Genomic DNA, 17,986 nt, shown 5'->3' with positions numbered 1-17,986 from the left:
AAGAGACCAACATCTCTACCACTCCACCACATGTACTTGAATGAAATATTATGAACATTAATTATTGTTATACATTAAACCTATAATTTTTTTGTCCACACAAATTAATAATTTGTGTTTAATTTTATACTTTTAAATAATTACTATTAGTTGTGATATGATTAATATTAACTATCCATCACTAAATCTTACTTTTATTTGTATAATGTATATAAATAATAGATTTTATCTAAGATTTAACATTGTAGTATATATATTATTAACATAGTTTATTACTCCATATTTACTAAATAATACTCCAAACTTATTAATAATTCATGTTTAATTTATGTATTAACTAATAATACTAATATAGTATATATTTATCCAAATTAACTAAAAATTCATGTTTATTTTTATATATTGTCTATAATATTATTTCACCACATAAATATTTTTAAATTAATATAAATTTTATTTATTTATATATGAAAAATATTGTACTTTTTTAGTTATTCTAATTAATAATTTATGTATTTAGTTATTATTTAAATTTTATCATTCACTTATTTTAAATGCTCTTCATATTTAATTTATATACAAAGTTTAATAGTATATGTTTTTGTTATATATTACTAATTATAATTTATCACTCATTAAATTTAATATACTTTGTATGGATATATTTAATTATATATATTTGCAAGGTAAAACGGTTCGACCAGTGATTGAACCGGTCGGACCGGTTGAACCGTGAACCAGTAGCCTCACCGGTTCACCGGCCGATCCGATTTTTAAAACATTGGTGTTATGTTATCAACTGATGCGTGTTATGTTATCAACTGAACTGCACTCACTACAACAAAAAAACACATCTAAGGACGCTTATTTAGTTAATTTGGGACGCTATTTTGTGTTTCCAAATATTTCACCGACGCTTTAAAAAGTGTCCTTATTGGTGGCGTGCCAAATAAGAACAAGGACGCAAATAGCAAGCGTCGGAGAATTAATTGGAGACGCTTTTAAGTTGCGTCTCCAACATATTTTCCAACGCAATTTATAAAAGCGTCCCAGTTTTCACATCCTTCTTAACATTAAGACACTATTAAAAAGTGTCCCTAAATGGACTTAAAAGTGTCTCCAATTATGCATCAAAGATATTATTCATTAAATATAATATATACTATATAATTGAGAATCCAAACAAAGTAGAAAGCAACAATTGTAGGTGTCTTAAAAGCAATGCAATAATACTCTGTAAAATGAGTCATTAATACAAAATGGAGTGACTTCATATTTGTGGGAACTGACAAAGATAAATATTTAAACTAACATAGGAGGCTAATTGACTTGGTCCACATTTGCAAATGAAGTTTACTAAAACATATCTAAACATGCTCCAGTCCTTCCTTAAGGCCTTCGCTTTCATTTTCTTTACTAATGCCCCTGTTCAACAATAACAAAAAAATAATAAATATAATTTTATTAACATATTAGTATACCTTATACTAACATAAAAATAATAAATATAATTTCTGCAGACACAAGGCATGTTTCAGCTACTAGAACTTCAACATACATTATGATGCAAGATTGTGAAGCTAAAGTTCAAATCTTGAATATCATTCATTTAACTAAAATTCAATGCATAACAATATATATAAAAAAAGAATCAAGTTGTGCTAAAAGACCTTGTAAGAATGTGGAATTCTTAAGTGCTTTGAGTTTCTCGTTGGTCCGGCTTCACCTCCTTTGTCAAAAATAGGCTAAATAGCTAATGGTTTGAGACAGATTTGCAAATCGAAACCAAAAACTTCACAAACTACATGCAATAAACTATGATTATCACACACCTTTTCTGATAAATTGTGGAATTCAGCAGCTCTACTTCTCTTCTAAGAACGAGGTGCCACCGGTTTCAAAGTGTGTCACAAGCTTCACTTCCCTAATGAGAAGCTCCACAATGATCTACATAAATCTGAAATTAGATTAGATATTATCAATAAAACTATTAAATCATCTCATGAAGGGGAGGGGGAAAGTCTGTGTGTGGCAGAAATTATGCAGTTAGCACCATATGATATTTCTGGAAGTTCTACATAGAGGAATCAATTATCAGACATGGAATTAATAACATAATTTCAAAAATTAATGGGGATGAACTATCATCACCTGGAAGCTTTACATTTCCCCCACACCTCCACACACAGCATAGTGCAGAGTGGATGAGACATTATCAAAGTGGCAAGGCATATGTAGTGTACCTCTTTGCATTCCTGCTTGCTCGATTATGCCTTTAAAGTTAGGTATAAGTTCTTGTAAAGCAAGCATTTTCTGATTGATCCTATCTCTTCGCCTCTGTCATGGAACTACCATTATCAACAGAAAAAAAAGCAAAAGAGCAACTAATGTATGTTCATAACTGGATTACTTAAACATACCCTCCCGAAAGATTATGCGTTACCACTCGTCTTCTCTTTGATCCCTGATCTCCCTCCTCTTTAGCTGGAGTAATTTTTTCAGATTAACAGATTCAGTTCGGATTTCCTATTTCGAGATCTTACAAAAGAAGAATTAATAATTTAATTTTCATCCAGAGGCCTAGTTGAATCAATGGTGTTATTTGACATAGGAGAATCACCATTAGTTCAATTTAGTGCACTTATAGAATATCGAATTAGAAGTTTGCAAGGCTATCATCGAGTTGTTTCTCATCTTCTATAGCCACCTCCAAGATTTTCTGAGACGAGGGAAGCCCGACAATGATCTTAGTACAATATTCAAACTAAGGTGAAAATTAGCACACAAAGAGGATTAACACTTACAAGTATTCTCTGCTTCATCTAATTCCCCAAAGATCATGAAATGTTTGTGTCAAAATCGGCAGCCTCTAAGCCTGATCTTCACATAAGCTCCATCCAATCCTGCAAGTTCAACTTTTCCATCCAAGCCACATTATCAATACACTTTTACATATTAATTCATGTAACTGCCAAGTCATCAGAATAAGTAAATTGGATCATGGTTCGTATTGAACATAACCAACAAAGGGTACTATAGCCTCTAACGCAGGTGCCAAGGCAACAAGTCCAACAACACTAGCTGGAGCAACTAAATCTGTTCATTTATTCACAAGTAAATCCAATCGAGTTTTACATTAACCATGAGAACACTACAAGACGACTGAGAATGAACAATATATGCATACCTCCAATAACGGCCAATAATGTTCCTCCAGTTAATGCATTCTTCTTGGGTTATATAGATCGAGGAAAAAAGGCATTCGCGATAGAATGTGTGTAAAGAGCTAACCTGCTCAAATATTACATAATTTATTTACTAGTAAATAATTCAATGGCCATATACAAATGATTAAAATACATCACCAGTTTATACAATGTAACAATTAAAAGAAATATAGAAATAAGCTCATACTGGAATTGGATTTGAGTGGTGTAGGCGTGGCTTTGGAGCTCCAATATTTGTGAATACATGCATGTTGATTATCTGCCAAAAAAGAGAAAGAAAAGGCTATTCAACAGTGGGACCTCAAAATGTTGATCCATCACACGAACGAAGAAATTAAAAGCAAGTGCAAAACTAAACTCAAAATTAGGTTACACTGAAAATTGGAACATGTGAAGTCTTATAAACAAAAAAAAATCGTAAGATAGAGGATCATCATAGATATACTTTATTCTCAGATTCATCCGTGACATGAAGTCTTATAACCGTGTTTCAAATCAAAAAACAAGTAGCCTTCAGTATTCCCAATCAATACGAAATGCCAATAAAGAAATGGATATTGTAGCTTAAATTATAGTAGTTGAGTATTTAATTAATCGTTTGATCGGATTTAAAACTCCAAATCTGATTTACAATCATTAATCTGTCCCTTTTTGGATCTGGTATACAGTTCATCGCTAAAATTACATCCCAATGAACCTAATTCATTGCAAACAAGCACCAATATTCCGACACGGAATGGTCCGAAATCATCATCGACAAATTCAAAACAAAACAACATAATTAGCATACCTTTATCAGCGTCGTCTTCTCATTAAATGCATTGTCAATAGTTACCCTACACAATTCCCAAATCAAGAGAAAGAATTACGAATTAAGACTCTTCGAATCACTGAGAATTGATGGAAAAAAAACAGAGAAAGAAGACTGCGAGACATGAATTGACCTAATCCATTTCATCCATAACTCCGTTGGCGGTATATTGAAATCGCAGTTCATAAATTCAAAGAGCTGGTTTTATCTATGGAGATGGAGATCAGAGTTGGGTTCAAAAGAAAAATAAGAATAAACAAATGGTGGTTCGATTTCGGCACTGAGACATCAACGTGTCCTCAATTTAAGGGCATTTTATCATTGCGTCCCCAATTCAAGGATATAGGGGCGCTATTTATTATTGCGTCCCTGATTTAAGGACATTTTATTTTTGCGTCTTAGATTTTGGGGAGTTTTAAAATTTGGCAACGCAAAGAATTGCGCGTCTAATGTTGCGTCTGTAGATGATGGATTTGTTGTAGTGACTTCATTATATATTTATTCTCTACTAAAAACAATTGGAAAAAAATACGCCGTATTATATTGCCAAAAATTCCTAGTCAAGGAAATGCAATAAATAAGCAATAATTACCTCAAACAACATAACTTTTTATGTTTCTTATATGCAATAATATATATTTGCAAAAACAATGAAACAAAATTGGTTTGTCAAAAGACTTAAAGCTACTTAGATAAGAGCCGTCCACAACTACAAGGGACTTCAATAAACAATCTAAGAGCTGAACAAATGCAACAAATTCTAAGGCTAAATGTAGCAAAAACAAGCCTACAAAACCCAGCTATCCAGCAACGAATATATACGAACATTCCATTTCCGACACACCAAAAGCAATGCCTGCAGTCGATTAGTGTTTATACCGAAACTAATGGAGCAGCAGTTGACGCGGCTGAAACTGGTCCAGCTGATGCTGTCGGAACTGATGCTGCAACGGTTGAGCATGGCTGTTGTGGTGGTAGTTTTGGTTAGCTCCATAGGGTGTAGGATTATGGCCATTCGGCATTGCCTGGCCAGTCAGCACCTTTAGATGCCGGATCTCGTCCCTCATTGCCTCATTTAGAGCTGTGTTCCAAGGAAAAATGAGAGAATGTATAACATTAAGCATCTTTTTCAGCCGTAAAATGATAATGTGATTGCGACTATCATTCTTCAACTATTGTGTGTACGCGTTTGCAAGTTAACTTTTCTTCACAGCTCAAGTTCGAAACGTTTTGTTTAGATATCTTGCGACCGAAGAAATGGATCGATACTTTTCTTGCATAAGTAGTGAAGGGTGAATTATTACCATCTTGCAGTTGTCCTTGCCGTTCAAAGGATTGCAACTGTAGTTTGAGTTCAATATTTTCAGATGCAACACAATTGGTATTCTCCTGTAAGGAAAGGCAAGAAAAAAAATGAAACAATAACTAATGTTGCATAGGAAGAATCACAATCAAATCAGTTTTCCAACTTATTTCATTCTTTTGTTTAATTTATGGGGTTTTATTTTATGAAATTTAGGCTAGTTAGAATAAGTAGACTAGGTTTGAGATAACCTGCATTAAGGCAAACTGCATGGACAAGGATGCTTTATCTGTTTGCAATGACTGGACTTTGCTTTGAAGCTCAGAGATATACCTCATCTTCCGTTCCTTCGACCTTGCAGCTGACTGCCTATTCGCCCAGATCCTGTAGCAAGACATGGATTTGGAGAAATAAATGACTTAGCATTCCGCTTTTCCCTAAAGCCTTTTATTCTTCTAAGGACAAACAGGATGCCACTATGCACCCAACCAAGGCAACAAAACAAAGTTATATGCATATAGATACTAAAAAAAAATAAACAACATACTGCATAAATTTTATTGGTAGAAAGTTGTGAGCTGTTGAGAGATGCAAGTAGCAAGAACATGAGGTGTGAATCATAATTTACCTTGATAAAATAGACTAATTGCATTGTAGAAACATGAGAAGTTAACAGCTATTTAAAATATTTGTACATTCACCAAAAGACCCCGACAGGAGCGACAGAAATGAAGGAATTTACGTAATTAGCGTTTGTCAACAACCTTTTAGCGCGCTTTGGGTCAGTAAGAGCAAGCTCAGCGAGATTGGCAGCAGAAATGGATTTATCAGACTCGGCTGAAGATGGTTTTTCTAAACCTGGCTTTAGCATCTCTGTTTCGATATAAGTATTTAAATCCATGGATCGGCTGTGCTGAAGCCTATGTTGTTGTACATATGAAGAAGCTGCCTCTGCTGCAGAAGTAGACAGTTTTTCCATTTGCAAAGCACAATTATCAGATATCGAATTGGAACCATCCAAATCAAGATATTCTGGCAGCAGATCCTCCTCAGTCTCATCAAAACAAGAATATCCATCTAATCCACCTACAATGCCTAGATCAGTACCATCAAAGCTAACATCATTCAGGAGGGTGAGGACATCAGAATGGGTACGTCGATGGGCCAAATTCTTCGGGGGATTGTCAGACATCCGACTTATCTCTGAACTAAACGGACTAGCATGAGCTGACATCTTATGATCCTGTTTGGATGAACACTCCGGCCCTATTGGACGGAAATTTGGGGATGCTGCTTGCTCGGGCTTTGTGCTATAGCTACGATTGGGTTGGAAGGGAAGAACCGAGCTTCTTCCCGACGGAGGTAGCGAACTCCTACTGTTCATATTCATCAATCAATCCTACAAAAAGGTGAAAACTAATCAACACAATACCTAACTTCTCCACACCAAGCCAATATAAAATCCCCAAAAATACGCAAATTCCTTGAAACGAGATTGAACTGGCATCTCATTTAACGCAAGCAATTAAGATTCTCGAGTTCAATTTTCCAATATAGAGAGAGCCCTAGAAATGAAGACTCACACAAACAGAATCCGAAATCAAAATTCACTCATTCTATAAAAGGTAAAAGCTAATAAACACCATGTCTTACTACTTCTACACACCAAGCTTATATAAAAGCCCCAAAAAATTAAGCAAATTAAGATTCTGGAGTTCAATTTTCTCTGCACGGATCCAATATCAGAACCTCACAATATACAGCCCTAGAAATGAAAATTCAACGCAAACAGTTTCCGAATTTAAAATTCAATCATTCTAGACAAGGAAACAACAAGAGATCAGTAAGAATACGAAAATCGAGATGGAAAATGAGAAATTAACAACACGAAATTGCTTACGGAGAAAAAATTGAAGTTTATTTCTCAATCGAAGAGCTGATCAAGCGTACATAGGCGACGATCGGAGCGATATTCGGAGTTCGAGAGAGATGATGATGTGCATGCACATGTAAATACGTACACATATATTCACACATGCACACACGCATGAGAGAGAGATGAGTGTGTGTGGTGTGTGTGAAATGGAATGAAGGAGAGGCTTATATAGGTGTGAAGAAGGTGACGTGTGTCGTCAGCTCATTGTGGATCCGAGACCGAGACTATTTCTGTGGATTACCAACTTTCTTAACTGCTTAATTTTTTGTTATAAACTTTTTTAAAATTCAACTAATTAGATTATTCTAATTTCTAAACTTCGAGAATTAAATACACTGTGACTTGTTTAGATTTTTAATAGTAATGATTAGATTTTTAGTCCACGTTACTTTATAGTTAATCCTATATTTTTATCTTCCCACTCCATAATTTAATATTTAAATATTATATTATGTGATTTATTTCAAATTTATTATGTTTTAATGTTGATTTGCATAGATTTTTTTATTTTCATATAATTAAAATTGTTACTTTGTTCATTGTTAATATTGATTCTAATTTTGTTTAATTAATTTAAAATTAAAGTTTAAAAATATACTATTAATCTGTGCATTTCACGCATTTCTTTTAAAACATCATAATTTTTACAAAGTTATACTATTTCGCTTGATATAATCAGATAGGCTCACTAAATTCTTATATATGATTGCGTATAATTTATTATGTTCTTTATGTTTTTGATTAAAAGTTTCAATTTATTTTTATAATAAATAATAAATAGTTACAGTTTCATATAATTATGTAAAATATGAATAGAATGAATTAATGGAATAGGAGATTTTATTGAAATGGGAAAAACAAGTCGGGCGTAGTTTATTAAATTTATTAGTCTGTTGGCCCACCAACAAAGAGCCCGATTGGCCCACAATACATTCAAACTTTTCAAAATCTTTTTCACTAACTTTTAAAAGTGATTTCTTCTGCCCGCGGAAAACCCAGAGCATCACCCTCTCAAAACCTCCATTTCTTGCGGCGATTTTGTGATAATTACTGTAAATCATCACTTGACGACGTTCATACTGAACTAGTCCAGCACTCACCGGCGCTGATTTTGAGACCGGACGGCCGTTTATTTCCAGAATTGCGACGGTGATTTATTTGAATCTTTTTGAATTGTGATGAGGTGAGCGAGGAAAATGGATGACTGGGAACTGAGCCAGGAGGAAATGGATTCCCTAGAAAGAGACGCCTATAAGCAACTGGCCGAGCGCAATCAGTCATGTGCTGCTGCTACAACCAGTCATAGTAGTAGGACTATGCCCGCTGTGTCTCCTCTGCAAGGACATGTGCCTTCTTCTCGTTCCCCAGCCAAGCCTCCCTTCCTCTCACGTCCTCATCTCAACAATGATAAGGTTGCTTTGTTTCCTTATATTATGCCCAATCTGATTACTACACTTTTTGTTGTTGTTGTTGTTGTTGTGTGAGGTAGTCAAACTTTGTTAGCGGTTGGATTTGAGATTTTGTATCAATTACTATTCAGTTACTGTGTTTGTGAACCCTCTTCTGGTCTGGTCACGTGTTGGTATTTTCTTATCAAATACTCCCTCCGTTCCAGGCGTCTCTTTTAGTTACGGAGATTAAGACATTGATGTTTAGTGTGTTAATTAGGAGAGAGAATAAAGTATGAGATGAATAGAGAATAAAGTATGAGATGAATAGAGAATAAAGTATGAGAGAGAAAATGTACTTTTTGCCAAAAATAAGAAATGACTATTATGTTAGAACGTCTCGAAAAGGAGTACGACTCTATTAACGCTTAACACAGGGAGTAAATTTCATGTTACTTGTCTCGTTTTGCTTCTAATGCGGCTTTTGAAAGTTAATGGGTGTGCACATGACTTCTTATACTAGCACTAAGTACGTAGTTACTTCAATCACTCTGCATTTGCTAAAATCATGAGATCAGTGAGTCCTTCTAACTGCACGTTCTACGTAGCAAAATTTTCATCAAGTCGGATAAACCTTTTAAACTGTGACTCATGCCTTTAGCTTGCACCTTCTGATTTAAATCAATTAAGCAGATTAATATCTCACAGCAAGCCAGAATAATGCCTTCACCAGCGGTGCCAAAGATGACTGGTGGGTTCTTTTATTCTGTTACAACGTTTTTTGCGTGTGTCTTATGTTTATGATTGATGTGCCCTTATATTCGTCCCTTCTCCTGGTGTTTGTTGTGTCCTTCGTTTCAGTTAATGATAATCCTCCAATGCCACAGCAAGCGAAGGTAACAGTTAAATTTTTCCTACATGCCACTGGTAATATAGCTTCAAAGTGTCCCTACGACAAGGTATGGCGTCCCTTATTAATTAAGAATTGAGTTTTAATTGGACATAAATGTCCGTTTTCACTTACCACCGTTCTCTTATATAGTTACTTGTAGGAGCTTTCCACAATATCCCTAGAGCTAATTGGAATGCAAAAGAAAGGTACAGTCTCTTTTCGCGAACTTCCCCAACCCAGTCACATGAGATATTGAATATCTTCTAGTCAATCTTATTGGAGTTTTATTTCTTTGATTTCTCTCACTATCTTTTTGTTTGTTTTACCCTTGGAATTTGTTGCCAAATATTAAAATTATTCAGTTTGGAATTTTTTTTGCAGATTATGGATGTTCCCTTTGTCATCATTACCCTTTGCAGAAAGTGTTCTTCAAAATCTCCCTGGCTCTAATGTTGAGGTGAGAATGAGGGATTTTTAAATGTTCATTTTTCATGTTCACCTAAGCTTCAAATAGGTCTTCTCTAATGAAGATTGAAAATTATGGTGTCGTGATAGAAATATCAAAGCCATATTCAAAACTATAGTGCATGTAACTGAAGATGGATGGTTAGCTTGATCTTGATGAGATTATTTTTTTATTTACTTTCCAGATAGAGAACTTGGATCCTTTGGTAAGGCATGCTATTGCTGCTGCAACTGCTGTTCCAGATCTTCAAGGTAGATTTTATTCTTCAGATATTCTTAATCCATTCATCTTATACGTGTTATATTTACTTATTTAGTTGGTGCTATACCACTGTTCTAGTGTGTTATCATGTCACATACAAGTGTACTCATTTCATGTTTTTAACAGACAAATATGATAAAATGCCCAGTTATATTGAATCAAAGCTCCTATCTTTTCAACGTGACGGTATCAGGTAAGTAAGATTACCTCTCCTAAATTTGTTTATCCATGCATTCAGTTCAAGACTGCAGGTTGTGTTAATCTGTAGTTACATCGACATTCATTAATGAGGTCCATCTGAATCTCATTTAAGTATAGGTAATCCTCACATTTCAGGTTCATCTTGCGGCATGGAGTGCGGGTCCTTTTGGCTGATGAAATGGGGCTAGGAAAGACTCTTCAGGTAGTGGGCAATTTCATAAGTGTGCTTTGTTCCTTGTATAATTCTCTTAATCTGGCTCATGGTCATGTTGTCAAGGACAAACTTGCAGTAGTGTATTATACTAAAGTAAAAAGATGAGGGTATATTTTTAAGGTGCAGCTTAGTAAATAAGACTTACACACATCTGAGTCTCTAACAAACTGCACTCCAGTATTCTGCCTTAGTGAAATTTCTGTCAGAGACCCATGCCATATTTCACCATTAGTTCTTGACTGACGGGTTACGTGTGCTTGAGTAGCAATGTACTATATAACTTGTGAATTTGCCTTTTGGACTTGATCAGTTTGACATAGGAAAGACCTATCATATTTTTGCTGCATAATTTTCCTGTAAAAGCTTTTGTAGAGCTGTGGAACTATTTATTCTCACTTTGGTTTTCCATGCAGTATTAACAGTATAGTGCTCTGCTCTCGACATGTTATGTCTTTTGGTTACAAAATATTTCTGGAAAAAATATACTCCCTCCGTCCCACAAGAATATGCGCTCTTTCCTTTTTAGTTCGTCCCACAAGAATATGCACTTTCTAATTTTCGAAAGTCTTTTCTCTCTAATGAGGTGGGACCCATTCTCCACTAACAATACTTTAATTACTTTTTCTCTCTACCACTCTCCTACTTTACCAATTTTACATTAAAACCCGTGCCGAACCCAAAGTGCATATTCTTTGGGGACGGAGGGAGTATTTGTTTGCTGTGACACTTATGTGCTCCATACTCAATTATCAATAAGGACTAAATTGAGACTTGTCAGCAACTGCTGTTTTAAAGATTAAACCATTAGTTTGAAGATTAAAATGACTTCAGGTATTGGACTGACTTAAACATGACCTATATATAGTACCACACCATATGATGGCAAATTAGTAGTAACACTTCATTCTGGAATCAACTCAGTTAACTGAGGAAATTGAGGCAATTTGATTATATTCACAGGCCATTGCAGTAACCTCTTGCCTCCAAGAAGCATGGCCTGTTCTTATTCTGGCTCCGTCTTCTTTACGTCTCCATTGGGCTTCTGTAAGTGATATGGTATATGCCTTTGCATAAAAGTATTGTGTATTTGCACTAATCTTTTAGATGTATTGCAGATGATACAACAGTGGCTTAATATTGCACCTTCAGATATATTGGTATGTCTTTCCTACACGTTCTGATTGCCATTAACTTGTTTTGGTTATGATGATACGATCTAGACGACTTGTACTTCTAATTTTGTAAAGTTCTAAATCATAGTATCCTTTCTGTGTCGTTCACAATGGAAGCTATATTTCATGGAAATGCAAGTATGCCTTGTAACTCTGTAAGGTTTAAGATGCGAGTTACAATTGAAAAGCCATTTATATATCAGAATGATACCTTTTGAACATGTGCGGTATTATAAGCTTGCTTGAAAACTTTATTTTTGTTTATTTTTTATTCACATCCTATTTATTAGCAAAGCATGATTTCCCATCCATGCAAGTGTAGCATCTCAGTATATTTATCTAGTAGCATGGTTTGTTGCCTGAATGGGTATTAGCAAAATCAGAAGTCAAGTTGTTCTGCTCTCCTGTGAGATAATGCAAATTGTATGTTTGGGTAATTTTCATGGGAGCATTTCAATTTCCTCTCCCAAATTTGAAAAATGAAAATACAGCTGCATGCGTTAATTCTAGTTCTTACTATGTAACCAAGTTCTCATATCAATAGTTGCTTCATCTATACTATATGGGAATACCTTCAGATTGTGGTCCTGACTTGATTATTTTGGATGTTTGAAGTATGTCCTCAAACATTAGGACTAAATGCTGTAAGCATAGATCGTCACAGTATGTTCATTCAATTATGAAATAGTATCTTAAACATGTGATGCAATTTAATGTAGCCTGACAAAGAGTCATGAACAGGTGGTTTTGTCTCAGTCGAATGGTTCAAACAAAGCTGGATTTAACATAGTGCCCTCAAATTCCAAGATGCCTATTATTCTCGATGGCATCTTCAATATTATATCCTACGACATTGTGCCTAAGTTACAGAACACACTTTTGGCTTCAGCTTTCAAGGTAATAGTTTGGTACTCTGTACTGTTTGTGCTACACAGGCACACATTCGTCTTGTCACGTAATTTGAATGTAAGAGGTTCCTGCACCTTATGTTTTGATTTCCTTGTTACACTAGTTAACATTTCTGCAGCAGGGAAATGTATAACTGGCGGCAATGTATCTTTAAGTTTGTCTTTTGCCGTAACTTGTTTTATTCTTGAACAACCCAGAATGCCATCTGATGGGTCCTCTTAGATGCATGAAAGCTAAGTACTGTTCATTTTTCTTGAAAATGCATAGTTTGAGGAAACAGTATAGCATTCATTCATCCAACATCCATTATTAAGATTGTCACTTTTACTCGATAAATTTGTATGGACTATTTTAAGGATTATTACTATTGGTTATGCTGTACTAAGGAGTTTGATAACTCACGATACATTCCTCAGGTTGTAATTGCAGATGAATCACACTTCCTGAAGAATGCCCGAGCAAAAAGAACAACCTCCTCCCTTCCCATATTGCAGGTTACTAATTTTCTGTTTTATGTGAAACTTTTCCCCCTTGAACGGTTTGACAGCAGTTAAAAACATAAACACTTTCTTATCACTATAATGGTCTTGTTGCATAAAAGAATTCTGCTTAATCTCTTTGTAAAGTACAATGGTAGAAAGAAAGAGTTGTTTTATTTGTTATTAAGTACTCAAATCTCCTGTAATCTTTTTTCGTGACAATCCATGTTCAGTAATATATGTTCGTTGTAGCTCATTCTTATTGATCTCTCTCTCTCTCTCTCTCCATTCTTATCTATATCTATCTCTATCTCTCTATCCCCTCTTTCTCATTCTCATGTCACTTTTCTGAGGATCTTCAGAAAGCCCAGTACACAATCTTGCTCAGTGGAACACCAGCTTTATCTAGGCCAATAGAACTTTTCAAACAGGTATATTGTTAAGCATACCCTTTAGGAGTTACATAGTTTATGCTTCAAATTGACACTTAGCACCTGAATTACAGTTGGAAGCATTGTATCCTGATGTGTATAAGAATGTCCATGAATATGGTAGCCGCTACTGCCAGGGCGTAAGTGAAAATTCCTATGAGTAATCTTCTATGTTAATGTTTTAACCTATACATATTTTGACAGACATCATTTTCTGTACCTTTTATAGGGCGTATTTGGAATCTATCAAGGTGCAAGTAATCACGAAGAGCTTCATAATTTGATGAAGGCTACATTGATGATTCGCAGACTTAAGAAAGATGTTCTCTCTGAGCTTCCAAAGAAACGCAGGCAACAAGTGCGTTACTTTTCCATCAATCATAATTCTAAATATTTTTTAGTTGTTATACTTGAAAGCAAGCATAAATTTTTTAGAAGCGTTTATATATGGTGTTCGATCTCTAATACAAGTTATTGTGGGCATTAAGCTTGCTTAAGGTTCCTTCTCCATTCTGTTTTGTTTTAATCATATTACACACTCTTCTTTTCCCTCTTTCTTGAAAATCTATGACAATTCTTGGGGATTGGATAGATTGAATTCTGATAATTAAGCAAAACTGTTACTTGACTCTGTTTTATTTCTTAAAGGTGTTCTTAGAGTTGGGTGACACGGAAATGAAACAAATTAATGCACTGTTTCGTGAGGTAATGTAATTTCTTGTGCCATTTCTGTTTACCAAAATTCATGGCTTCTTATTGTGATTTATCATTATTTTATTGAAACATCAGTGACCTTCTTAATTCAACCTGCTCTTTCTCCTTCTAAAAAAAGGAAGGCTTTCTTTGTAAATACTCGGAGTACTAGTTATTTTTCTTTTAATAACAAAAGGCATTTTGTAAGTGCTTATTCTGGATGCTCAAATAACTATTTGTCCCTTCATAAAATGCTTTAGATGAATGGAGAATCCTATTAATGAGCTTTTGTTTTCAGCTGGAGATTGTGAAAGGGAAGATCAAATCATGCAAGTCCAAGGAAGAGGCTGAATCATTGAAGTTCACAGAGAAAAATCTTATCAATAAGGTAGGCCGGTCAAACTGGGAACATCTTTGTATATTAACAGGCATGTTCCAGACTTCCAGTTTGGTATAATCGTATAAGGGAGACCCCTAGAACCCCCTACTGTAGTGGTGTTCACATATGGTGATCTTTATGTTTTATTGCTGACTAGACATGTTGAGGTGTCCAGAGTGAGCATTAACGGAAAATTGGATGCAAATAAGTGTTGACCTACTGCCTATAACCTGGATCAATGCCTTTGGGGCTTGTTCTTGGAGGATATGACACAGTATTAGCAGTTGTAATTTTAATGGAATGGTTACAGATATAAGCTATAGTCTCTTGCTTGCAAGTTCAAGCAGAACAATTCTTCTGCATAACTTATTGATCTCCTATATCCAATTATCCAAGTCTGGGGTGATCCTTCAGTTCAGCTTTACTTGACCAGTTCTGTTTCACCATTTTGTTACATCAAGCACACTAAATGATTGCATGACCTTTTGATTTAATTCATTAAATGCTTCCAGATTTACACTGATTCTGCTGCAGTCAAGATTCCAGCTGTTCTGGACTACCTGGAAACCATAATTCAGGTATCATGTTATCAACTTTAGTTTCACATATCTTACTTCCCCTCTCTTGCTGAAAATGCACTGATGTCAAACTGAATGAAGAAAAAGCTGATGCATTCATTTGGTGACCATCGTAAATTCATAATATTGGCATCAACTTTTCCTTTTAATGTATGATATTGATTATCGAGCGGCATGTTTTCTTTTATAAAAATAAATAAATTTATAGGAGTAACTTAGGAAGCTTTACTTCAGACTTGTGAAAATATTACATGTTAGTTGACATGCTTTTTATACTAAAAGTTTGTAAGTTTACTAGAAGCTGGCTTAAAGCCTATAACAGGGGCCTAGTGCTATCTAGAGGAATATGTTAGAAATTGTTGAGTGTGAAGTGTTAGTCCATTTTGTACCCAGTTTATTATTAAGATCTGCATTGCTTATCAAATATCAAGGCTCAATTGTAATATCCATTTGTAATCGTGAGTAACATTTGCACTGAATGTTCTTATGCACTGTAATATTAGGGTGTACTTAGAATTTTTCTCTTCGATCTCCTGATTTATTGTGAGTAGCCTCTTTTGGTTTTTGCAATAATTAATAAGCAAGCATTCCACATTTCTAACATTTCCACTCTCTTCACATATATTCTTATTAGTATGGTTTATTTGTGCAGGAAGGTTGTAAGTTTCTAATATTTGCGCATCATCAACCAATGATTGATGCTATACACAAATTTCTTCTGGTAAGATCCCGGCTCATTTTAGAATGTTATGCACATGCTTAATCGATATCATATTTTCAGATGAAAAAGGTGAAATGCATAAGAATTGATGGCGGCACACCAGCATCATCAAGACAAGCTTTAGTGACAGACTTTCAGGAAAAAGATTCTGTGAAGGCTGCAGTGGTATTTCTTCTATTTATTTGGTTTTTGCTAATATTGTTTGCTATTTTACTTATTATGTGTTTATTGTTGTCAGTTGTCCATCAAAGCTGGAGGTGTTGGTTTAACATTAACTGCTGCAAGCACAGTAATATTTGCAGAATTATCTTGGACTCCTGGTGATATCATTCAAGCAGAAGATCGTGCTCATAGGATTGGTCAGGTAGATTTTTAGGGTCATAGTGATGATGTATGTTGATTTGGAGTTTGAAGTCTGCTCTTTTATGATGGGTACTGAGAGATTTGTAAGCTTTGCTTTAGTAATCATGTCGGTTAAATATTCTTGATCAACTGAAGATTTTGTGTGATCATAGGTCCTCCGTTGAACAATTTGTGCTGTTCCTCTTTTTTATATTTTGTTTATCTGATGAGAAGTATTTTCTTATTAGGTTTCGTCGGTCAATGTGCAATACTTGCTTGCAAATGACACAGTAGACGATATAATCTGGTACTATTTCTTAATGCTCTTCCCACTCTTACCAAATCACCAATGAACACTTGTTCATTAGAATTTTAACGTGTGCTCGTTACTACTTATCACAAAAACTGTCTTTGAATGGGACTCGGTGGTATCTAACTTGGCTCACTTGTTATAGGGATGTTATTCAGCACAAACTGGAAAATCTCGGGCAGGTATTTGTCCTATATTTTTTGCTCTTTTCTTATTCTTTGCCAGTGGCTCTAGAAATGTTTTTCATGAATTCAAAGGTGACAATATGTCCTAAGCCTGTCCACGGCTAGGGGTTTGGACTTCAGAATGCCATAGTATCTCGAAGGAAAACATGATCTCTTATAAAAATATTCAGTCAGTGTCCTACCTATATTTGCAAGTTGCGACAAATGTTATGTTTGTTCCTAACAGGAACATATTTTGATTCCTTTACTTGTGAAATAAATTTCTTCCAATGATCGTCTCTATGGTGGTCTACTGGATCCACATTTTACTTATGCTGTGCGCCTGTGCGTGTATGACCTGATGGTTTGTACTTTTCTGGATAGATGCTCGATGGTCATGAAAATTCGCTAGAAGTTTCTGTTAATCGACATGGAGCCAGCCCTTTGAAAGCTTCCGGCAGTCAACCTGGAAGCAGCCCCTTGAAAGCTACAGGCAGTCAACCAAGAACCAGCCCAATGAAGCAGACTAAACTAGACTTCTTCCTGAAGCGCTGTAATAACTCTGAGCCTGATGATGAACGCAAGCAGAAACAGCCAAGGAACTGAAATCCTAGTAACGTATGTGAGTCTCTAGTTCTGCAGAGATAATTACGGATGCTTAAACTACTAGAGAAAATTTTCAGCGCGTAAAACCTGTTCATAATGTCTAGTCATTCATAATTTTCCAGTCTACATTAGTACGTGTCTGAGATTCTTTCCATCTTCTCTCCTTCACAATTGGGATTGGAGGTGACTATTATGTAATGTGTTTTGAATGAAGGTAGTTTTTGTCTATTCATTGTACATAAACTTTGTCTTTCTTGTTTTGTTGTTAGAATTGGGAGGGTTGAATTGAGAATTCCTTGACAGTGAAAAAATGTGAATATATAAAATTGTGTCAAGTTATGATATGATATAGTACATCCGATGTATAATAAGGGCATTAGTAATGATGTGCACATAAAAAGGACTAAAATCTGAATCGTAGGGGTGGGAATACGGGTATCTGTGGATACCCGACCCGAAAAAATCGGGTATCCAAACCTGAAAATCACCAAAATGTCTATCCA

General features: G+C 35.1%; 2 protein-coding genes and 1 long non-coding RNA gene across 16 annotated transcripts; 1 reads left to right on the top strand and 2 right to left on the bottom strand.

Moving 5' to 3' along the window:
- Window positions 1-1,201: 1,201 nt before the first annotated feature.
- On the bottom strand, window positions 1,202-4,363 carry LOC125185563. Of its 13 annotated transcripts, none has more exons than XR_007170185.1 (11): window positions 4,172-4,363; window positions 4,018-4,063; window positions 3,415-3,486; window positions 3,188-3,291; window positions 2,805-3,096; window positions 2,621-2,719; window positions 2,421-2,538; window positions 2,152-2,337; window positions 1,833-1,947; window positions 1,671-1,745; window positions 1,202-1,425 (listed from the first exon to the last, which is right to left on the bottom strand). It is a non-coding gene; the product is annotated as an uncharacterized LOC125185563 (long non-coding RNA). The 13 variants fall into 13 exon arrangements; XR_007170184.1 differs by having other exon boundaries at window positions 2,244-2,337; window positions 4,172-4,361; XR_007170175.1 differs by having other exon boundaries at window positions 1,833-1,957; window positions 2,244-2,337; window positions 4,172-4,360.
- A 268-nt stretch (window positions 4,364-4,631) lies between these two features.
- LOC125223874 (probable transcription factor PosF21) lies at window positions 4,632-7,400 on the bottom strand. Its single transcript, XM_048127187.1, has 5 exons — window positions 7,242-7,400; window positions 6,106-6,740; window positions 5,593-5,725; window positions 5,343-5,427; window positions 4,632-5,119 (listed from the first exon to the last, which is right to left on the bottom strand). The coding sequence occupies exons 2-5, from the start codon at window positions 6,729-6,731 to the stop codon at window positions 4,923-4,925; spliced, it is 1,041 nt and encodes a 346-aa protein (XP_047983144.1). The 5' UTR covers window positions 6,732-6,740; window positions 7,242-7,400; the 3' UTR covers window positions 4,632-4,922.
- An 873-nt stretch (window positions 7,401-8,273) lies between these two features.
- Window positions 8,274-17,772, top strand: LOC125219323 (SWI/SNF-related matrix-associated actin-dependent regulator of chromatin subfamily A-like protein 1). 2 transcript variants are annotated; one of them, XM_048121273.1, is made up of 24 exons: window positions 8,274-8,689; window positions 9,359-9,416; window positions 9,527-9,561; window positions 9,708-9,763; window positions 9,939-10,014; window positions 10,208-10,274; window positions 10,411-10,477; window positions 10,621-10,687; window positions 11,660-11,743; window positions 11,815-11,856; window positions 12,613-12,768; window positions 13,197-13,274; window positions 13,622-13,690; window positions 13,765-13,830; window positions 13,920-14,048; window positions 14,339-14,395; window positions 14,682-14,771; window positions 15,275-15,340; window positions 15,993-16,061; window positions 16,122-16,226; window positions 16,300-16,425; window positions 16,652-16,710; window positions 16,859-16,895; window positions 17,262-17,772. In XM_048121273.1, the coding sequence occupies exons 1-24, from the start codon at window positions 8,474-8,476 to the stop codon at window positions 17,481-17,483; spliced, it is 2,097 nt and encodes a 698-aa protein (XP_047977230.1). In that variant the 5' UTR covers window positions 8,274-8,473; the 3' UTR covers window positions 17,484-17,772. The 2 variants fall into 2 exon arrangements, with proteins under 2 accessions (XP_047977230.1, XP_047977229.1); XM_048121272.1 differs by having other exon boundaries at window positions 9,527-9,624.
- Window positions 17,773-17,986: the final 214 nt, after the last annotated feature.

The sequence above is a fragment of the Salvia hispanica genome, chromosome 4 (assembly GCF_023119035.1).
Source record: "Salvia hispanica cultivar TCC Black 2014 chromosome 4, UniMelb_Shisp_WGS_1.0, whole genome shotgun sequence".
Lineage (NCBI taxonomy): Eukaryota > Viridiplantae > Streptophyta > Magnoliopsida > Lamiales > Lamiaceae > Salvia > Salvia hispanica.
This window is presented reverse-complemented; position numbering and strand designations above follow the sequence as displayed.

Bases quoted from the DNA above. Each gene is read 5' to 3' on its own strand.
- LOC125223874 (XM_048127187.1), bottom strand. From the start codon at position 6,731: ATGAATATGAACAGTAGGAGTTCGCTACCTCCGTCGGGAAGAAGCTCG. The intron at 5,428-5,592 runs GTTATCTCAAAC...CTTTCCTTACAG, and splicing joins TGCAGTTTGCCTTAATGCAG to GAGAATACCAATTGTGTTGC. The intron at 5,120-5,342 runs GTAATAATTCAC...CTTGGAACACAG, and splicing joins GCAAGGACAACTGCAAGATG to CTCTAAATGAGGCAATGAGG.
- LOC125219323 (XM_048121272.1), top strand. From the start codon at position 8,474: ATGGATGACTGGGAACTGAGCCAGGAGGAAATGGATTCCCTAGAAAGA. The intron at 9,625-9,707 runs GTATGGCGTCCC...TCTCTTATATAG, and splicing joins CAAAGTGTCCCTACGACAAG to TTACTTGTAGGAGCTTTCCA. The intron at 14,396-14,681 runs GTAATGTAATTT...TTTTGTTTTCAG, and splicing joins TTAATGCACTGTTTCGTGAG to CTGGAGATTGTGAAAGGGAA.